General features: G+C 44.9%; 1 protein-coding gene across 2 annotated transcripts in view; it reads left to right on the forward strand.

The window, feature by feature from the left end:
• Positions 1 to 11,741, forward strand: part of LOC138570222 (SLAIN motif-containing protein-like) — a 402,579-nt gene extending 390,838 nt beyond the window's left edge. For both annotated transcript variants that reach the window (XM_069648952.1, XM_069648953.1), the window contains one exon: positions 10,841 to 11,741. In XM_069648952.1, coding sequence (XP_069505053.1) covers positions 10,841 to 10,907 — 67 coding nt within the window. In that variant the 3' untranslated portion in view covers positions 10,908 to 11,741. The remainder of the gene's footprint in view (positions 1 to 10,840) is intronic.
• The last annotated feature ends 5,377 nt before the right edge of the window (positions 11,742 to 17,118 follow it).

Consider the following 17,118-nt stretch of genomic DNA (forward strand, 5'->3'; position numbering starts at 1 on the left):
GAACTGGGGGTTACAGATCCTCGAACACAAGTGCAAGGGGTGACAAGAGAGTGGCAAATCCATTTGGGTTGGTACATAGCTGTCCAGAACTGAGGATTAGATTCTGTAGCTCTGTGGTGGTGATACGACCTGGATTAGGTCAACTGTTCATATTCCGTTTCCTGTGTGGATATTTTAATTATTCCTGTGAGTCAGAAATACTTGAGGTCCAACAATTGGAAATGCACAGACTAAAAAAGGCCAAGGGGCCAAGTGGTGAGGGGAAGCTCTTCTAAAAATTGCACTCTTTCCATCTGGGTGTGCGCAGGAACGGTTATCCCACAATATCTTTTTCCTTTAAGTGGAGATATTTGATGAAGGTCATGAGCCCTCATGACCTGTGGGGTCGACAATAGTTTGCTGGATTGCTTCTTTCGCCCTTTTTATGAATTGGAATAACAATAGCTTGTTTCCAAGATTCTGGAATTGTTTGAATTTTTATGATGTTTTTGAAAACCTCAAATAAAATGATTGACCGGGTTGTCGAGTCAAGTTTTAATATCGTGTTGGTTAGGCCATTAGGGCCAGGCGCACAAGAGTTTAAGGATTTTTTAATAAAGCCCTCATCTTTTTTTCGATGTGAAGTAACCACATAGCTTTGCTTTTTATGCCGCATTGCAGCACTGATTGCTTTATCGCAGATTCTGAGAAATATTTTATCCAAGTTTCATTTGCAATCGTGGTGGATTGTTCTGCTCCCTGGGATTGCGCTTTGTGATTAACAATCAACCAAAAATGTTGCGCTTGTGATGGCAAAAGGGCTTGGAGCATAATCTGATCATCATGTAAATTGCGTAAAAATCGCCATTCACGTGACCGAGATCCATTTTTCTTTCTTCTAATGGCATTGATTCAGATAAACCCATGCTATTTTTATATTCTATAACCTTTTGTGAAGACACTTTTTTCCACATAGGTTACCTCATCAAACGTTTGATTCCTTTTGCAAGGGCGCTTTTTGGTTTTTGGGCGATATAAATCCCACACATTTCACAAAATGTCCTGGCGAGCATTTGTTTACCTTGCGGATTAACCTGGAGTTTTGGAGTAAATGTTTTTTTAGTTTTGAATTTATGAACTTAATAAATCTGGCTTGTAGGGAACAATCATCACTATACTTCATGGGAGTAACAGTGAGCTTTTGACAAGGCTGGAATAATTCTAATGACGCAATTAATTGTTGATTTCACCCTACCATTTGTCCATGTGGGTGCCGGGGGAGAGTCATTGTATGCATTCCCATTAATAATGGTTAGGTTCCAGTTATAAAACCAGCTATCCCAGAAGTCACCATTACAATGATTTGTCCCTGACTTCGAAACATTTCTAACTAAAGGTGAGCATGGGCATCAGTCACCACCTATTACAATTAGCTTGTAAGGAAAACTAATATTAATTTCTGTTAGTAGGCTACAGACGTTCCAAAAAAAAAACATAAACCGGCACTTGCCGGGTTCCAGTGAATTGTTAAACAAGAGCAAGCCTTTAATTATAATACCCCACTTTATCATACATCTAATGACAATAATGCCTGCAGTATCCCGCTTCATGCATTCAATGTTACTTCCAACAGTGTTATTGATGCCAATCAGAAGGCCTCCTGAAGGGCAGCCTCCGTTACTACGGGAGGCAAGTTGGCAGAATGTAGTAAACCCATCAATATATATTTGTTCCAAGAGCCAAGTCTCTTGAAGGAAAACGAAGTCCTGGTCTTTAAAGAGGAAATTACTGGTGGCTGTGTCCCTGAATGAAGCCGGACCTCTTGTATTCCAACTTATTAGGATTCGATCTTCTTTTACCTATAGCTGGTCCTCTTGCATGTTCAAAAGTTGTAAGACCTCAGAATTTCAGGAAGTAAGGTCAATAGATTAGATCTTTCCTTGGAACTGTTTCAGAGTGTAAACTCGCAACAGCAAGGTTTCTTTTTTTCCCAATCGATTTGGCTTTGAGTAGCTATTTGTTTGGCACTGCTATCTTGCGTGTTAGCAGTTTATTTGTAAAAACTTCAACACCTATTTTTCAGAGCTCACTGACACACATGCATAGTGCTTTCACACCTTCAACTTTTTTAAGATGTTCTACATTGTGTACATTTATCATATGGAAAAGAAAGGCGATCAATGTCTTTGGGGGTGGGAGGAGACAAGTAAAGATCTGGAATAATTTTTGTATGTGCCAGGATATTGCTGCGATTTAGAGCTTTATTGTTCTTTGACAGAGTTCCTTGTCGGAACCATATTTTTGCCACTGCAAATTGTTTGTACAGATTTGTTTGATCTAAAGGGAAAGTCTGGGAATGTAGTGCCTTTGCAGAGCATGAGGCATTTGTAAGTAGCGCAGTCTTCTTTAAAGGTGAACTCGCGCCCTCCAATGCGGTTTCACTGGGAAAAAAAAATGTTCACCATTTTTCTGCCAGCTTTTCCACCCAAAGATGGGAGCCAACTTTAACGGTTTAAGAGGCACAATTCATTTGCTCATTGGTTCTTCCGTTTGTGACCCAGTACTAGTTTTCATTTTTTGAATGATTCGACCCGGTACGGTTAAGTCCACTTAGACTGGTCATCAGTTGGTAGCTTGATCTTTTGTTTTATTGGCAGATAAAGCAGCCAGATTCTTTATTTTGTTCTTGTTCTCCTTTTGGGAATTCAATTCTGTTACATTGTTTAGCGCTGTAAAGCTTTTTGCTAGTCTCCTACTTTTTTTTCCTGATCTGAATTTTCTGAGGGGATCAAGATTATTTTTTGATTCTTTTTTCCTGTTTAAGTTGATTGGATTGTACTGGGGTTACCTCCTCTTGAGTTTCTTGATTAATCAATGGTCAAATCTTTTGACATGATGGATGTATTAGCCATGGATGTGACATCTACTGGGCATACTGAAGGATTCTTGTTTGCTGTTTCTTTCTCTTGTTGTGAGCCCTTCTGGAGTTCATTTTCATCGACTATTTGAGCTAGTCTCATAAACTTTACAAGGACCGACGTTGAGAGGCGTGTCATCGCCATAAAAAAATGTCCTCGCACCCAATAGCTGGGGTGGAGTTGGTAATCTGATTTGATTTTTCTTTGGTTTTATTTTTTTTTTACTGTCCAACAGGCATTTGATTTCGTTCCACATTGCTTCCTTTGATTCTTTATATGAAGAAATGTCTGTGAAGGCTTTTAAGCTCTCTGTATGAGCATAGTCATTTGTTTTAATGAGGTTTACCATATGTGTGTGTTGGTTATTTAGTACGGTATTTAGACAATGGAGGTTTCGAAACTTCCCACTTCTTTTGAACGCTCCATCAGAATGCTGGAGTATGTATGGACTTCTTCTTAAAGGGATTCAAACACATTCACAAGAGAAATGAGTAAAAAAACTCAGTGCTGTAAGAGTATAGTCTTGTGATTTATCTACTTCTGCATTAAGAGGGCAAGGGATATTCCTACCATAAACTGTCGCATCTTTTTCTAATGTTTGTGCTGCCGGTAATTAGGGCACAGAAAAGGCCCTTGGTAGTGAGTTTGTGGTGCATCAACACCAACCCTTGCATCAGTTTGATGTTCACAAGGGTTTGAATTCAATTCTGTGTCTGTAATGCATTATCACCCAGACATGAGTGATTTCAACCGTCTCAATGTCTAGTGATTGATGAATTGTGCTGGCTACCCACGATATGTTCTCCAATGCATTCAGGCTCAGCAATCTTTTTTTTAATGCTGCTAAACTATTTATTTCTTCATTGTGGATGTTGACACATTATATTCTAAGTTATGGTGCATTGTGTCTCTGTCATGATCTCTGCTTCCAAAAGGTCAGGGTTTTCCCAACTCCCTTGGAAGCAGATCCATAACCCAGGTTCCGAGTGCCAACCAGTCCCAATTGGGACCTTTTGGACCCATTCCTGGCGCCAGTGGCACCAGGCTCATATATATGCCCAGTCCCAGCGCTGGAAGCGCCGGGCTCATAATGCTTGGGTGGACTTACCTGCAGCAGACCATGCTGCTTACTTGCCTGCCAGTTGAGTCTCTGATCCTCTTCTGTTTGGAACTACTTTTCCTGTTGGGTGGGGCAGGAGCCACTCCCTAGATTCAGAACACTGGAACTCTTCTGGTAAGCAGGAACTCTTTTCTTAGGCGTGGCTGTGGAAGGAGACACCTAAGCACTACAGGAGGCTATTTAAACCACACCCGATGGATGAATCTTGCTTTGCGTTATTCTGCATCCTCAGCAGCAGAACGCTCATCGTGTCTTCTGCATCTGATCCTGGGCCTAAGGAAAAAGGCTTACCATTCTGAATCCAGTCTTCAGCAACACCTATAAAGACAAGAAAGAACAGGTTAGCATTACGGTCTTCAGTGACAGCTCTTCACTTACCTGGTCCATCGGCTGTCACCAACGCCTCGCGCTGCATTCCGGCATCTGAAAGACAAAGGCTTACCCACTCTTCGTGCGCTCCGGAGGTCTTCACACTGCATTCCGGCATCTGAGAGACAAAAGCTTACCAACTCGTCGCACGCTCCGGAGGCCTTCGGCGCTGCATCCCGCATCTGAAAGACAAAACAAGGTGCGTTTAAAGACATTGGGGAACTTTAATACTCACGTGCCATTACTCCTTTCCACATCTAACCCAGTGGGTATTCCGGCACCCTGCAGCCGCCCCGAACTTGTACCTGCAAAATAAAAAGACAGTTAGAGCGCATCGTGAAGCAGGCAACAAGCGCTTACTTACGTGCTTCCAGGCGCTTCTATTCATCACACGGGCTCCATCTTCAACTCACTTCAGCCCGCCATCCGCCATCGCTGGAACCCTGCAAAACAAGAGACATCATTACTAAAGACTTTAAAGACATTAGAATTACTCGAAACTTAACGTTCGTGCAGTAAACGACGGACAGCAGTCCTCTGAAGTCAAGAGGCCTGCTCCCCTTATCCAGTGAAGAAACTGGTTACAGCACCCTGCCTCGAGGCAGATGGAGAGCACGGCGTTCACTTACCTAAGGTGAGAGCGTTAACCTTTGGGGTTCCACAGGAGAAGAGAAAGGGAAGAAGAGAGAGACATTCAATAACCCAGTTCATTAATCCCACATTTTCTATCTGCAGACATCTTACCCTTCGAGCCAGACATACAGTGCACAGAGGTCCAGCCCAAAGAGCCAGCCGTGTGTTACACATCACCTTTGAAGATACGGTATACGCCCAGTCAAGACCGGCGCCTCTACGGGAATCAGGTGAGCGTTACAGTCTCTAACTAAATCCCTTGGAAGTGATGGAATTTCTGTAGAACAAGAAGCTGTTATGGATTTAACGTTTGTATTTGCATAAGCAGTGCAGTTTCTAAACTTGGCCGTCTTATCCAGCTCACAGGCACTGTGGTGCCAGCTCGAGTTGAAGATTTGTTTTGGCGTTTCTGGTCCTAAACCAATCGTCAGTTCAAAGTACACAACTGCCCTTCCCAAATTTCAGACAGTCTACGAAAGGGCATGATCGTTCATGTCCATACTATTGTACAGAAAGATTTCAAACGAAGGCAGTGGTCGTCAAAAAACTGGGTAGGCATTTTGGCCATTGTAGCCAAAAGCCACCCTTACGGTGAAAACTGTTTCACAGTTGTGCACCAGTTAAATATGTAAAAAGTGAGTCCAAGTGTTTCAGCTACAGAGGGGAGGCTGTGTAATTACTCAGAGCTTCGTATTATGGACTGCTGCTGTAACACGTGAAGCAGAGCTTCCAGGCCTCTCGTAGCCCTCTCCAGCACGTAAGTGTTTCACTTTACAGATTGAAGGATTGACCGGGAGGGTAAAGGGGGTCTCAACCAAACCACTCAGCAGCACTGGCAGTGTTATGATTTGTGCAGTAGAACTGCACAGAAAGCATGCGCCCTGCCCCCTACCCCACCTAGGTGGTAAACTATTAAATATCGATGCCCTCTCCCATGGCGTATTTATGCAATAAGTTGACGTATTGCTGGCCGAACTGTGTGGCTCATCTCAGTTGCAAGTGCCAGCTCTATACAAGTCGCCTGTCGGCGTTGGGGCCCCCCCCCCTCTGCAATCCCAACACACAATGCGTTCACCACATAAACAGCCGGCCGGGCCGAAGATGCTCTGCAGGTGCCTGAACCCCCAGTCTACAACCTGTACCAAGCTCATCATATATACACTGAAGTGTGTCACTTCTGGCTTTGTCTTCTCAAAATAATCACCCAGCTAAGGCCGTTAATTTGAAGGATTAGCAAACAAGTATCGGATCTCTTACTGTAATCTTTGCATAAAAAAGTTACTGAACTGCTTTTTCCACAAACACTGAGATCAGGCCCTTGACGAGAAGCAGAGTGAATTTACAAGTAGCTGAGCCGTTAACTGACATTACTCAAATAATGAACACCAATTTTTAATGATACTATGCTAGCTGAAGCCTCATTATGAAACTAGCAGCCGCTGACCATTACATGAGTCACGCCTAACTGCCAACGAGATATTAACGTCCTTGGGGTTGAACCCCTGCCTAGAACGATCTCCAGCAACACTGTGGGCCAAAACCAGGAGAGCTTGTTTAAAAAACGGCACCAAACCAGCCTTTGCAACATGGAAAGGGAAATTAAGTTAACATAGACCGAGCAGTCAGTCCTTAACATGGATCTGAGCTAGCTAGAAGATCCTCTGCACTCCCATGAAGCAGGACTGACCAAGCCTGAACCACCTGAACGGAGTACTGGACCTCCGATGCGAGGAAAGTTCATAACTGTATCCGAGAACCGCGGTGGTGCTGTTTGCGAGAGTCGCGATAAGCTGAAACGCCGAAGTCCTGCTGATCTGAAGTTTGCCCATTGCTGCCGCTGACCTTCAATTCGTAGTGCAGGAGTCCCCAGATGTCCTCCCTCTTGTCCTCACGACTGAGGCGCAGGAACATGATCTGCAGACCTACACAGGGACAGAAGCCAGCTGCAACCACTTCAAACCAAAGGTACTGTAAAACTAATGGAACTTGCAACTTGTTGTGCAGCCTTGCTAGTTCTCAGTTGAGACTTGTCTTGGTAGACTTGGCAGAGTTGCTTGCAGCTTTGCCCCTCACAAGCCTCCTAGCTTGTGGCCCTACAGTGATTTAATTATATACAAAGACTTCTAAAACATTGTGCAAGACTTCAGCTCACCTAGACTTTTGTTCAACTAACATTGGCTGTCCTGGCTCCCTGAAAGACTCTTCTTACCTTTGACTTTGTGCTTTAACTTCCCCAGGAAAGGGTTAATTTACTTTGCATTGGGGGGTTCAAAAAGTACCTACCTGCTTAAGATTAATTGTTAAATGTTGTTTCATTCCCTCATCTTTTCCTTTTGACACTAAGCTCAGTATTGCTCTAAATGTGCCAGTGATTTATCAATGTCCAGTGTCCTAGTTATTTAAGTCTCCCCCAAATGGGTATCTACTGATTTATTGAAACTGTGCATTTTTGAAGTATATTATTGTTATATATTTTGCTCCCTTCTAAGAAAGGCTTATTCAACTGACTGGTAAATTAATGTTTAATCAAGAAACCTTGAGTATAAGTGTTTATTTGGATACTTGTCACTGTGAATCTTTGTGGAATAACCCTGCATCTCACATTAACCCCTCTTGAGATAAGCCTAGCTGCTCAGTCACTCTACCAACTTGTGTTGTACATGCTTATACCAAAGGTTGGGTCAAGTATTGCCAAGAGGACAAGGCTGGTGCAGTCTCCCACAGGGTACTGCATACAATCTTGCTCAACAGTTTGTATGATTAGACACCGAGATTAACGCAAGGATTAGTCCAACCATTTCATCTTGTCTGGATTCTCCTACACCTCTTGGCTGCTGCGTGGATGGCCTAACGTTGATCAGAGTTATGTTAATGACAGGAGTGGCACAATTGAGTGTCCCAGTGGCCCCTCCGGCTGCTACAGCTGGTAATATGCAGACACACAATCAACAGTGCGGGTGTACCAATAGGCTCTTATTTCCCTGGGTGGCAAGGCTTCCTGTACTTCGGGAGACACCTCCCTCCCCACCCCCTTGCTGGCACATCTACATTCCCGCCTCGGTCTAGAAGGCTTTAGGGTGCCCAGATAGCTTACTGATAGCTATGCAGTGTGATGGGGGCAAAGATGTATCACATTTTCCAACCTGACTATTGTCAATGGAAAGATTCCTTAACTGAGCAACGCAATGTAATGTCATCTCAAGGAATACATATGGAGACATGCAACTGAAAAACAGGGTTATAGACCAGCATGCGTGCAATCCGACAACTATATTAGATGAACACAATCCGGTTACACGATCGCCCTAGGAAAAGTTCACTAGTCGCAAAGAAATCACAACGGCCAGTTTTGGCTCTGTCAGCCCCCTTTAAGTTTTTACTTGAATTAATAAACCATTATAATCCTGAACAGAACATTTTAATATTGTTTACATAACTACCTATGATGGATGTAGGTTTTTAAGCAGTTTTCTTACATGATCTGAATTGGCTGACCACCAATGAATTTTGGTACTTGGTGGTTAGTGGTCGGGTGGTGAGTTTGACGATCACCTTGTTAAAACTATTAGGCAACATTGGGGTATTTCCAATTGAAGTTATATTTCAGATCCTACGAACTGTTTTTTCCTGACTGGTTTACCTTTCCTAGCCTGATCTAGGATACAATGCAGAAGTCCAACTCCACAAAACCCTCGCCTAGATAATTGTCACCACTGAGTTAGTTTCCCAAATGCAGCCTTTTCTGTGTGGGTAATAACCTTGCATAGTTGGCTTTTGGCACAATTGGTTAATGGCAGAAACCAAACTACTTTTAGTTCAGCTTGCTTTAGTTGAGGGATGCGGGCGAAATCCAGTGAGTGCCTCAACTAAACGCTTTTGTGTGAAAGGAAATATATGAAGCCATATATAATCCTGTCTTCTGCCTGCTTTAGAAGCCCAAGCCATACCTGGTATGATACTTTAATGTGTGTGATTGCTGAGGCAAATCCACATCTTGGGTTAATGTCTCCTAAAGTTTCAATGTTACAGTGACCATTGATTATGTAGAAGGAAGCACCCTCAAGATGGAAAGCAAGCAGTGGTTTCTCTCTGCTACCAATCATTCTATTCAACCTAGAAGGCTGAACTTTTAATTTGGTAACCCTATGACCAATCCCATGTAATTCCGCAATGCACAGCTGCTAAATCTTGCCAAGATCTGTCATGGTACAGCTCTTCCAGTGTCTTAGGATCATGGACTTCAAGAGACCAGAGTGATTGACTGCACAGTGCTCTCTTCCCATACCCAGGCAGGCACAGCTGGGTGGAAATCTTCATGGATCCCATGATTCTATAAGAATCCGTGATGCACCTCAACTCATAGAGCAGAGGGAAGCTGGAGCTACGGAAACACACTGCGCTATCAAAGCCTGCTTTAAGCAAATCAAAGAACACTAGAAGCATTGTTAAAACTCAAGTCCAAATCGTAGCTGAACTGTGCATTTTGGGCACTGGGTGCATCTTCCTGTAACAGTACTAGTTTCAAACGGTACTATTCCTAGGCTGCAGCAGTTTGTCCTTCCTCTACTTTAAAGGAATGGTTCGGTCAGAAATATTATTGGCCAAAAAGATGGGCAATAATAAAACGAATATCTAAAATAGATATTTTTAAGTCCCTATGGAAAGTTTTGAGCAAATGAAGCTCAGACTTTAAAATAGCAAGCACTAGGGGGCATCCATTTTGTGAAATGGATTCCGCCTGTACTGGCCTTTGCGGCACTAATGAAGCAAAAGCCAGCCAGCTGTAGTAGACCAAAGCTACCACTGGGTGGCTTTTGCTTCATTGGTGCCGGACTCGGACGGGGACCAGAGACTACAGGCAGGAAAGCTGCAGCTGCATCTTGCAAGTGCTATTTTATTTTAAAAATAAGCACTAGCTGTGGTTTCTTTTCTAAGTTTTCCGGGCTCGAGGAGCCCGGAAAACCTAGAAATAAAACCGCAGCTGTAAAAACGTTGTATTTATGTTTGCGGTAGCTTCAGCTTGGAGCCCTCTGGGCTCCAAGCTGAAGCTACCGCTAACTAAAATGCAACGTTGTTGTGTTTCAAAAACGCTGCAGTTTTTCTTTCCAAGTTTCTCGCGCTCCTCAGCGCTGGTATCCCAAAGTGATGTGCTTTACAGCACCGTCAGCCACTGTCGTAGAGTAGCGCACTGGATATTTAGTAATAATGCGTACATGTTTGTATTGAATAACCCAACATTTACAAGGTTACCAGTCTGACCTTCCACAATCTGCTTTCAAAATACTTTCGGTATCGGTTGTGAATCAAAAGCGAGTGAGAGCACATCGACAAGTGGCATGGACCAATGTGGGTTGAGGAATATTGGGGAAAAGCCATTAAGAAGCCCTATTTTGGTAGTTGTACATGCATTTTTTTGGTAAAATCATTTTTTTCTTCTTTCCAACTTTAATGCACTGCATTAGCTTGTATTACTCAACTTAATAGTACTTTTTTGGCCTCGAAAAGGATGGGGGGGGCAAAGTCGGCGATGTCTGGATTTAGAATTGTCAAGTGCAGGTTTGCCGTTTGGCAGCGGTGTGCACTTAACTTGTAAGCTAAGCACCACAACCATTATGAATGTAAAGAGGTGCAATATATTATTGTGGGGGAGGTGATCTTCTAATGTTTCCGTGAATACGGCACAAGGCTGGTGGATCCATCATAAGTTTGTATCTGGATCTTTCTCATTGTGTTCCTCTCCTTTTTTCCCCTCTTGTGCTAGAATAACATATGAAACTTCCTGAAGCTCTTAGCTAATATGTTCTTTTTTTGTCATTAATAGACCTCTTCCACCCTCGAAGACTGGTGGTGCTCCTACAGATGACTCCTGGAAGGATGGCTGCTACTGAACCAACCCAAATAAGCTGAACTCTTTTTAGGAATCGCTGTCCCAGCTGGCTGGGTGTCCGACCTTAAAGCATAAGCTGTTATTAAGCAGTAATGTGGGAAATATTCTCATGGACTTTTCTTTAAGAAGTTGCGCTAAATTAAAAAAAGATGCAATTTTTCTAGAATGTAAATAGTAAAAGGTGGCTATGCTTTCTTTTCTCAGTTCAGTGATTAATTTTGATAACGGTTTAAAGCCAACACATTCCAGGTCTGACAATGGACTTTCTTGCCATCTATGGTAGAGCTTCGGTCACAAAGGAGCGATTGGTGCAAAAGCAACATTAAAAACACTGTGCATACGGGGAAACCTGTGTTGTCCTGGCCAGTTCCAGGACAATGTTCAATGCTTTGCTCTACTCCCTACTTGAGAAGTTTGGAGACTAGTCTCAAGCCAGTTAGAGAAATAGCTTTAGATGTGATTTGATGCAATACGTTCTTTAAAGGAAACCTTGTATAGTATGCACTGTCTTTTTCTTAGATTCTTCTTGATCCAGGTTTTCTACTTGCTTCATTGTGAAGAGGCACCCTTTGCTCTCTGCCCTTTTTTTATAATTGTATGTTCTGGACTTTCATCAAGTTTTTGTGTCTTAGACATCTGAGTGATGGGCCTCCTCAGAAGGAGTTTGTGCCACGTTCTTGTTTGTGAATACCGATTGGCCGGACAGACTGCACACAATTTGTGTCTGTAGGCCTAAGCACTAGTTGCCACGTGTAGAAGATTCCACTTGCATTTTCTGAAGTCTTTTTTATAACTGCCTAACTTCCTTCCAGAAATTAAAACACATTATTTACCAGATTTGTCCAAGTTTCCTCTGTGAAGAAATTTGTGCAGCAATTTGCGATGGTGATGAGATTCTCAGACACGCATATGGCTGGAATCTGTCCCGCTTGTGGTTGGTTTGGTTTCTAAATGGTGTTTATCTTTTCTTTCTGGGTACACAATGCAGCAGTGCAAATTCTAATTGGACTGAAGACAATCGGCTCACACTTTTGGGGTAGCCTTGTATATTCAATCTGAAGAGGGCCATCTGGTCTTTACCCTCTTGCCCTGCTTCATGACTGTCTGCTGTTTCCTTCATTGTCTATCACAGTAGGTCCAAGGTTTCACCTACACCAGTCCCTTTTTCACCCTATGATGGAATATCGTCCTCAGAACATGATGCGCTGCAGTTTCAGTAATCAAGATACATTTATGACCATGCCTCCTGCATCGGCTTCCCCCAATAAACATGCCCCGACCCCAACTACCAGTCCTTTTCTCAACGTGGTTGGTGAAGGAGTAGCAGCTGTGCTTTTGCACAATCAAACACTTGTTTTACCACTGTGCTCCAAATCTTGGGGCTCTGTTTTTCCTGTGCTACGTGTCATTGACAGACCGTCGTGTAGTGTGTGATGCTCTTTCAGGCCCCATCAGTCTGGGTTGGTGAAGTGAAAATATTTTCCATCTGCTCCCACTTAAGGAACGCAACTGTTTCGTCCTCCACAAAAGGAGGAGCTTGGCAAATACATTTTTTAAACCCCTGTGGTTCCAGTGCTCCTTACAATCCAAGTAAAAGCTTCAGATGCCTTATTTTTGATAGCTTCTTTTTGTAGGTTTCCAAAGTGAATATTTGTGAATACAAGACAGGTTTCTTGCATTTAAGTGCTGCCTCATGGCAAGTATCTCTAGAGCAGTAAAACACAGTATCTTGTGTATATTATTGGTGATTCTATATAGCACCTCAGGCCAAACTCCTCCAGATATAGATTATATATATATATATATATATATATATATATATATATAATCTGAGGCTTGCGGAATCTGCTTAGATCACATGCTGTGCATAGGCTGACATCTAGTGGAAGCTGCAGAGTATTACAGTTTGTTTTTTGAAACTCGAAAATGGGCATAGACACAGGGCATGCCAGTAATACTATCCCTAGTGTGACGTCCACTGTACCCATGATCCCTCACGCGTCTAGGACCCTCTATTTTTTTTTTTCCACTATACTGGTCGGAAGCATCCCGCGGAGTTCCCTGGTCTTAGCCATAATTTTGCAAAATATCATATTTTCCCATTTTCTCCATCCCAACGTCGAGTCACCAAAGTTTGACACTCGACGCCGGCCCGGAGAAGAAAACAGTCGAGAGCTGCACGATTAACTTTGGGCCTAGGAAGGCCCCTGCAAGTAGGGAGAGTGGGGGCGTGGTACATACTCAGATAGATAGATATATATATATATATATATAGCCTGCTGCCACAGGGTGCATATGGATTTCAATTTTGCCCCAAGTGCAACCGCAAGTACCCTTGGGTTGACAGACACGCCACCTGTAACCTCTGCTTGCCGAGGGACCACCCCAAGGCAAACTGCAGAGCGTGTAGTCGGTTTAAACCAAAGACTCTAAAGGACCGTTCGATCAAACGTTGGGCCCACCACGCCAGGCAACGAGAGGCCATGGAAGTGGAGGGCACCTTCAGTGATGGCAACGTGGCGTCGAGACAGCCAAGCGCAAGTCCCTGACCTCGGAAGGTTGTCCGGCAGGGCAGCTATGGGGAACACCCCCGGCGACACAAGCGCTACCCACAAAACTTCCACTAAGCATTTGAAGTCCAACTGAGACTCGACGCGTGCGTCGCGTTCTCAGAAAGAAGCACGCAGAGAATCGGTGTCCCCTGGGCGTTCTCGATCTAGATCGCCGCATGACACCAGGCAACCATCCACTGTTGCCAAGAGTGCCTCGCTCACTAAAGTAACGGAGGTTCGATCGTCGCGAGACTAAGACGACCACCATCCCCAGGCCGCACTCCAGGAATCGGCGTGACGGCTGCTCCCATGTCCTGACCTCCACTCTCATAGGAAAGGGACACTACCCCTGAATCTCGACGCCGGACGTCGAAGAGCTCCGATAGGGTAAAAACACTGGGAAAGCACTCTTCCATTCACGGGGAGGGGGGGGAAAACAGCAGAAAGCTTTCTCAGCCGTCATCTGCACCACAGACACATAAGGACAAGTCAGTCTTCTGTAAAGCTATCCAAGACCCCTGCACAAGGCCATAGGTCCAGTCAGGATATAGCAAGGAAACACTCCTAGGAAAGGGTAATCCCCAGCTCTAAAGAATGGTCAAGTGAGGATATAGACAGTTATGTCTAGAATGTAATCCCTAGCAGACTTCTATGCCAAGAATCCACAGTACTTCCTCGCCTATACCCCTGACGGGGCTACGCCTTCAGGGTCTAGGGACCCGCAACCCCCTGGTAAAAAACCTTGAGTTGAGGCGCCAACGCAAAGTCGGTCTTCTGACCCTTTGGATCCATCATTAATCGAGGATCCAGAATTGGCCACGTTGGATGACCAAACTGGAATGGATTACTATAGGGATGACGTGGGCCAAGAGGAGGACGAAGATGACCCAGAAGTCTACAGAGTAGACTCCCTAGTAGGCAAAGAGCCTCCGGTTACCGACTCTCCTGTCGACCATCAACCTCTTAAATGAGGTTTTATCTAGAGCAGCTGAACATTTCCACATAGATACTCAGGGAGCACAGGAGGAGAGGGACTTTGCCGAGGAACTAGTGGGAGAAAAGAGACCTGTTGCCCAGGCCATCCGTATTCTCAAGTCTATACAAAGGAGAATAGACCCTTCCCTTTTCAATCCCAACCTCACCAGGGCAGTAAACCCCAGGATTGAAAAACTGTTCAGGGCAGCCCAATCAGACCCACTCTACATAAGTGGGCAACTGAAGCCGGACTCCCTGGTAGTGACTAATACCCGAAAGAGGGCAGGAACACCCTTATCGTCTGAAGCTCCCCCCAACAAGGAGAGCAAGATCTATGGTTTGGGAAGGAAGGTAGCCTCCACTTCCGCCTACCAGGCAAGGATTGCCAACTCCACCACCCTGCTGGCGAGTTACAACTGCTATCAGTGGGAAGAAGTTGCGGCGCTCATTGACTCTGCTCCGGAACCTTTAAAAAGCCAGTTGGCACAGGTTGCGTCTGAGGGAAGAGCCGTGTCCGGTTGCATCCTTAAGGCAACCTTTGATGCCGCGGATAACGCCGGCAGACTGATAGCAGAGAGCACTGTTATCAAAAGTCATGCTTGGTTAAGACAATCTGGGTTTAAACCCGAGACACAAGCATCCTTAATAGACAAACCGGTGGAGCCCGATCTACTGTTTGGTAAGGCGGTAGAGGACGCATTAAAAAAATGCCAGAGATGAATACGAGACTCTCAAATCACTGGGCCAGTTAACCAACAAACCCCCAATTAAAGAGGGAATGGCAATTTTCATCGCCCACGCGGCCTAAACTCAGAGGCTCCAACTATTCCCAGGGGCAGGGTACACCATGGAATAACAACCAGCAGTCTACCCAGGGTTATGGCAGGGGTAACAAAAGGGGACGTGGTAAGGGTAGAGGCAGCCCCAATAGAGGCAGCCCGCCTCCCGCAAAACAGTGACGTTCCGTTCAGGGTCCCTTCTCACGCATCCCCAGTAGGGGGACGCATTTCCAACTTCACCCAAGCTTGGGAAGGGATCACATCAGACAGATGGGTGCTGTCCGCAGGATACTGCATAGAACTGTTAGAGCGTCCCCGAAACCACCCTCCACGTCAAAAAGTAAATTCATTAGACCACCAGAAGATCCTGCTCGAAGAGATCGCCAATCTTCTAGCAAAGGATGCGATAGAACTCGTCCCGGGACACCAGGTAAACAAGGGTATTTATTCAACTTACTTCCTTGTGCCAAAAAAAGATTTAACAATGCGCCCAGTATTGGACTTACGGCCTGCAAACAAGTATGTCAAGGCCCAAAAGTTTTGCATGACTACTCTCCAGGTAATCCCCTGTCCTAAGAAAGGGATTACATGGCAACATTGAATATGAAAGATGCCTATTTTCATATTTCCATGTTCCCAGCGCATAGAAGATTCTTGCGCTTCAAGGTAGACAGTCGGCACTACCAGTTCAAGTATATACCCTTGGAGTTCAAGTGAATACCCTTGGAGCCACGGTATAGCCGTGGCTCCAAGGGTATTCACCAAGGTACTGGCGGTGGCGGCGGCACACCTACGCAGGGAGGCAATCCCAGTGTACCCTTACCTGGACGACTGGCTCATCATGGGGAGACCCCAATAATTTGCAGATCAAACATTCAAAGAACTATCGACCTCCTCATGGAATTGGGTTTCTCCATAAACGAGAAAAAGTCAAGTCTGGGTCCAAGCACCTCCAAACATTCCTAGGAGCTGTTCTAAACACACGAGGGGTTGGCCTTTCCATCAGAGGAAAGAATTCGGAATCTACTGCTGCAAATTCCGCTATATCATGCCGGTCGCCAAGTAACTGCGCAAAGCAATGCGTTTGCTGGGCATGATGGCGTCATGTATTTACCTGGTCCTCCACGCGCCCCTGCGCATGCGTTCCATGCAAGAATGGTTGGCGAAACAGTGGTCTCAGGCAAGTGGTCAGTGGGACGATCTAGTGGTCATTTTGCCAACACTTGTACAAAGTCTTCACTGGTGGACAAGAGCAAACCTGTCAAAGGGGAAACCCTCTTATGATCCCGAGGTACAGGCGGTAGTCACTACAGAGGCATCCCTGTCAGGGTGGGGAGCACACCATCTCCACCACACAGCTCAGGGTATCTGGTCTCACTCAGTGGCTAAGAATCATATCAATCTGCTAGAGCTTCTGGCAGTATTCAGAGCGCTTCAAGCGTTCGAGCCCTACCTGTTAAACCTGTCAGTGCAGATCCTGACAGACAGCACATCTGTTTTACCTGAACAAGCAGGAAGGGACTCGTTTGCCATATCTGTCCAAGCTAGCCCAGAAAATGTGTATATGGGCACTCAGATGGAACATCTACCTGTCATCTCAACATGTTCCAGGGGATCTCAAATCTCTGGCGGACGCTTTGAACACGAATGGTGTCTACACAGAAATCGTAGAAGATCTCTTCTCTCAGTGGGGTTTCCCCACTATAGACCTATTCGCCACAAGCGAAAACAGTAGTTGTCCAGGATTTGCATCCAGGTACCGCCAACCAGACTCCCAGGGGAACGCCCTGTGGCTGAACTCTACAAGAGGCATTGGGGCCACTCTGGCTTTTATTGCAAATGTACCCCTTGACACCATTTGAAAAGCAGCTACATGGAGCTCTATTCACACTTTTACTCGGCACTG

This window comes from Ambystoma mexicanum, chromosome 2q (genome assembly GCF_040938575.1).
Source record: "Ambystoma mexicanum isolate Mex_15411 chromosome 2q, UKY_AmexF1_1, whole genome shotgun sequence".
Classification (NCBI taxonomy): Eukaryota; Metazoa; Chordata; class Amphibia; order Caudata; family Ambystomatidae; genus Ambystoma; species Ambystoma mexicanum.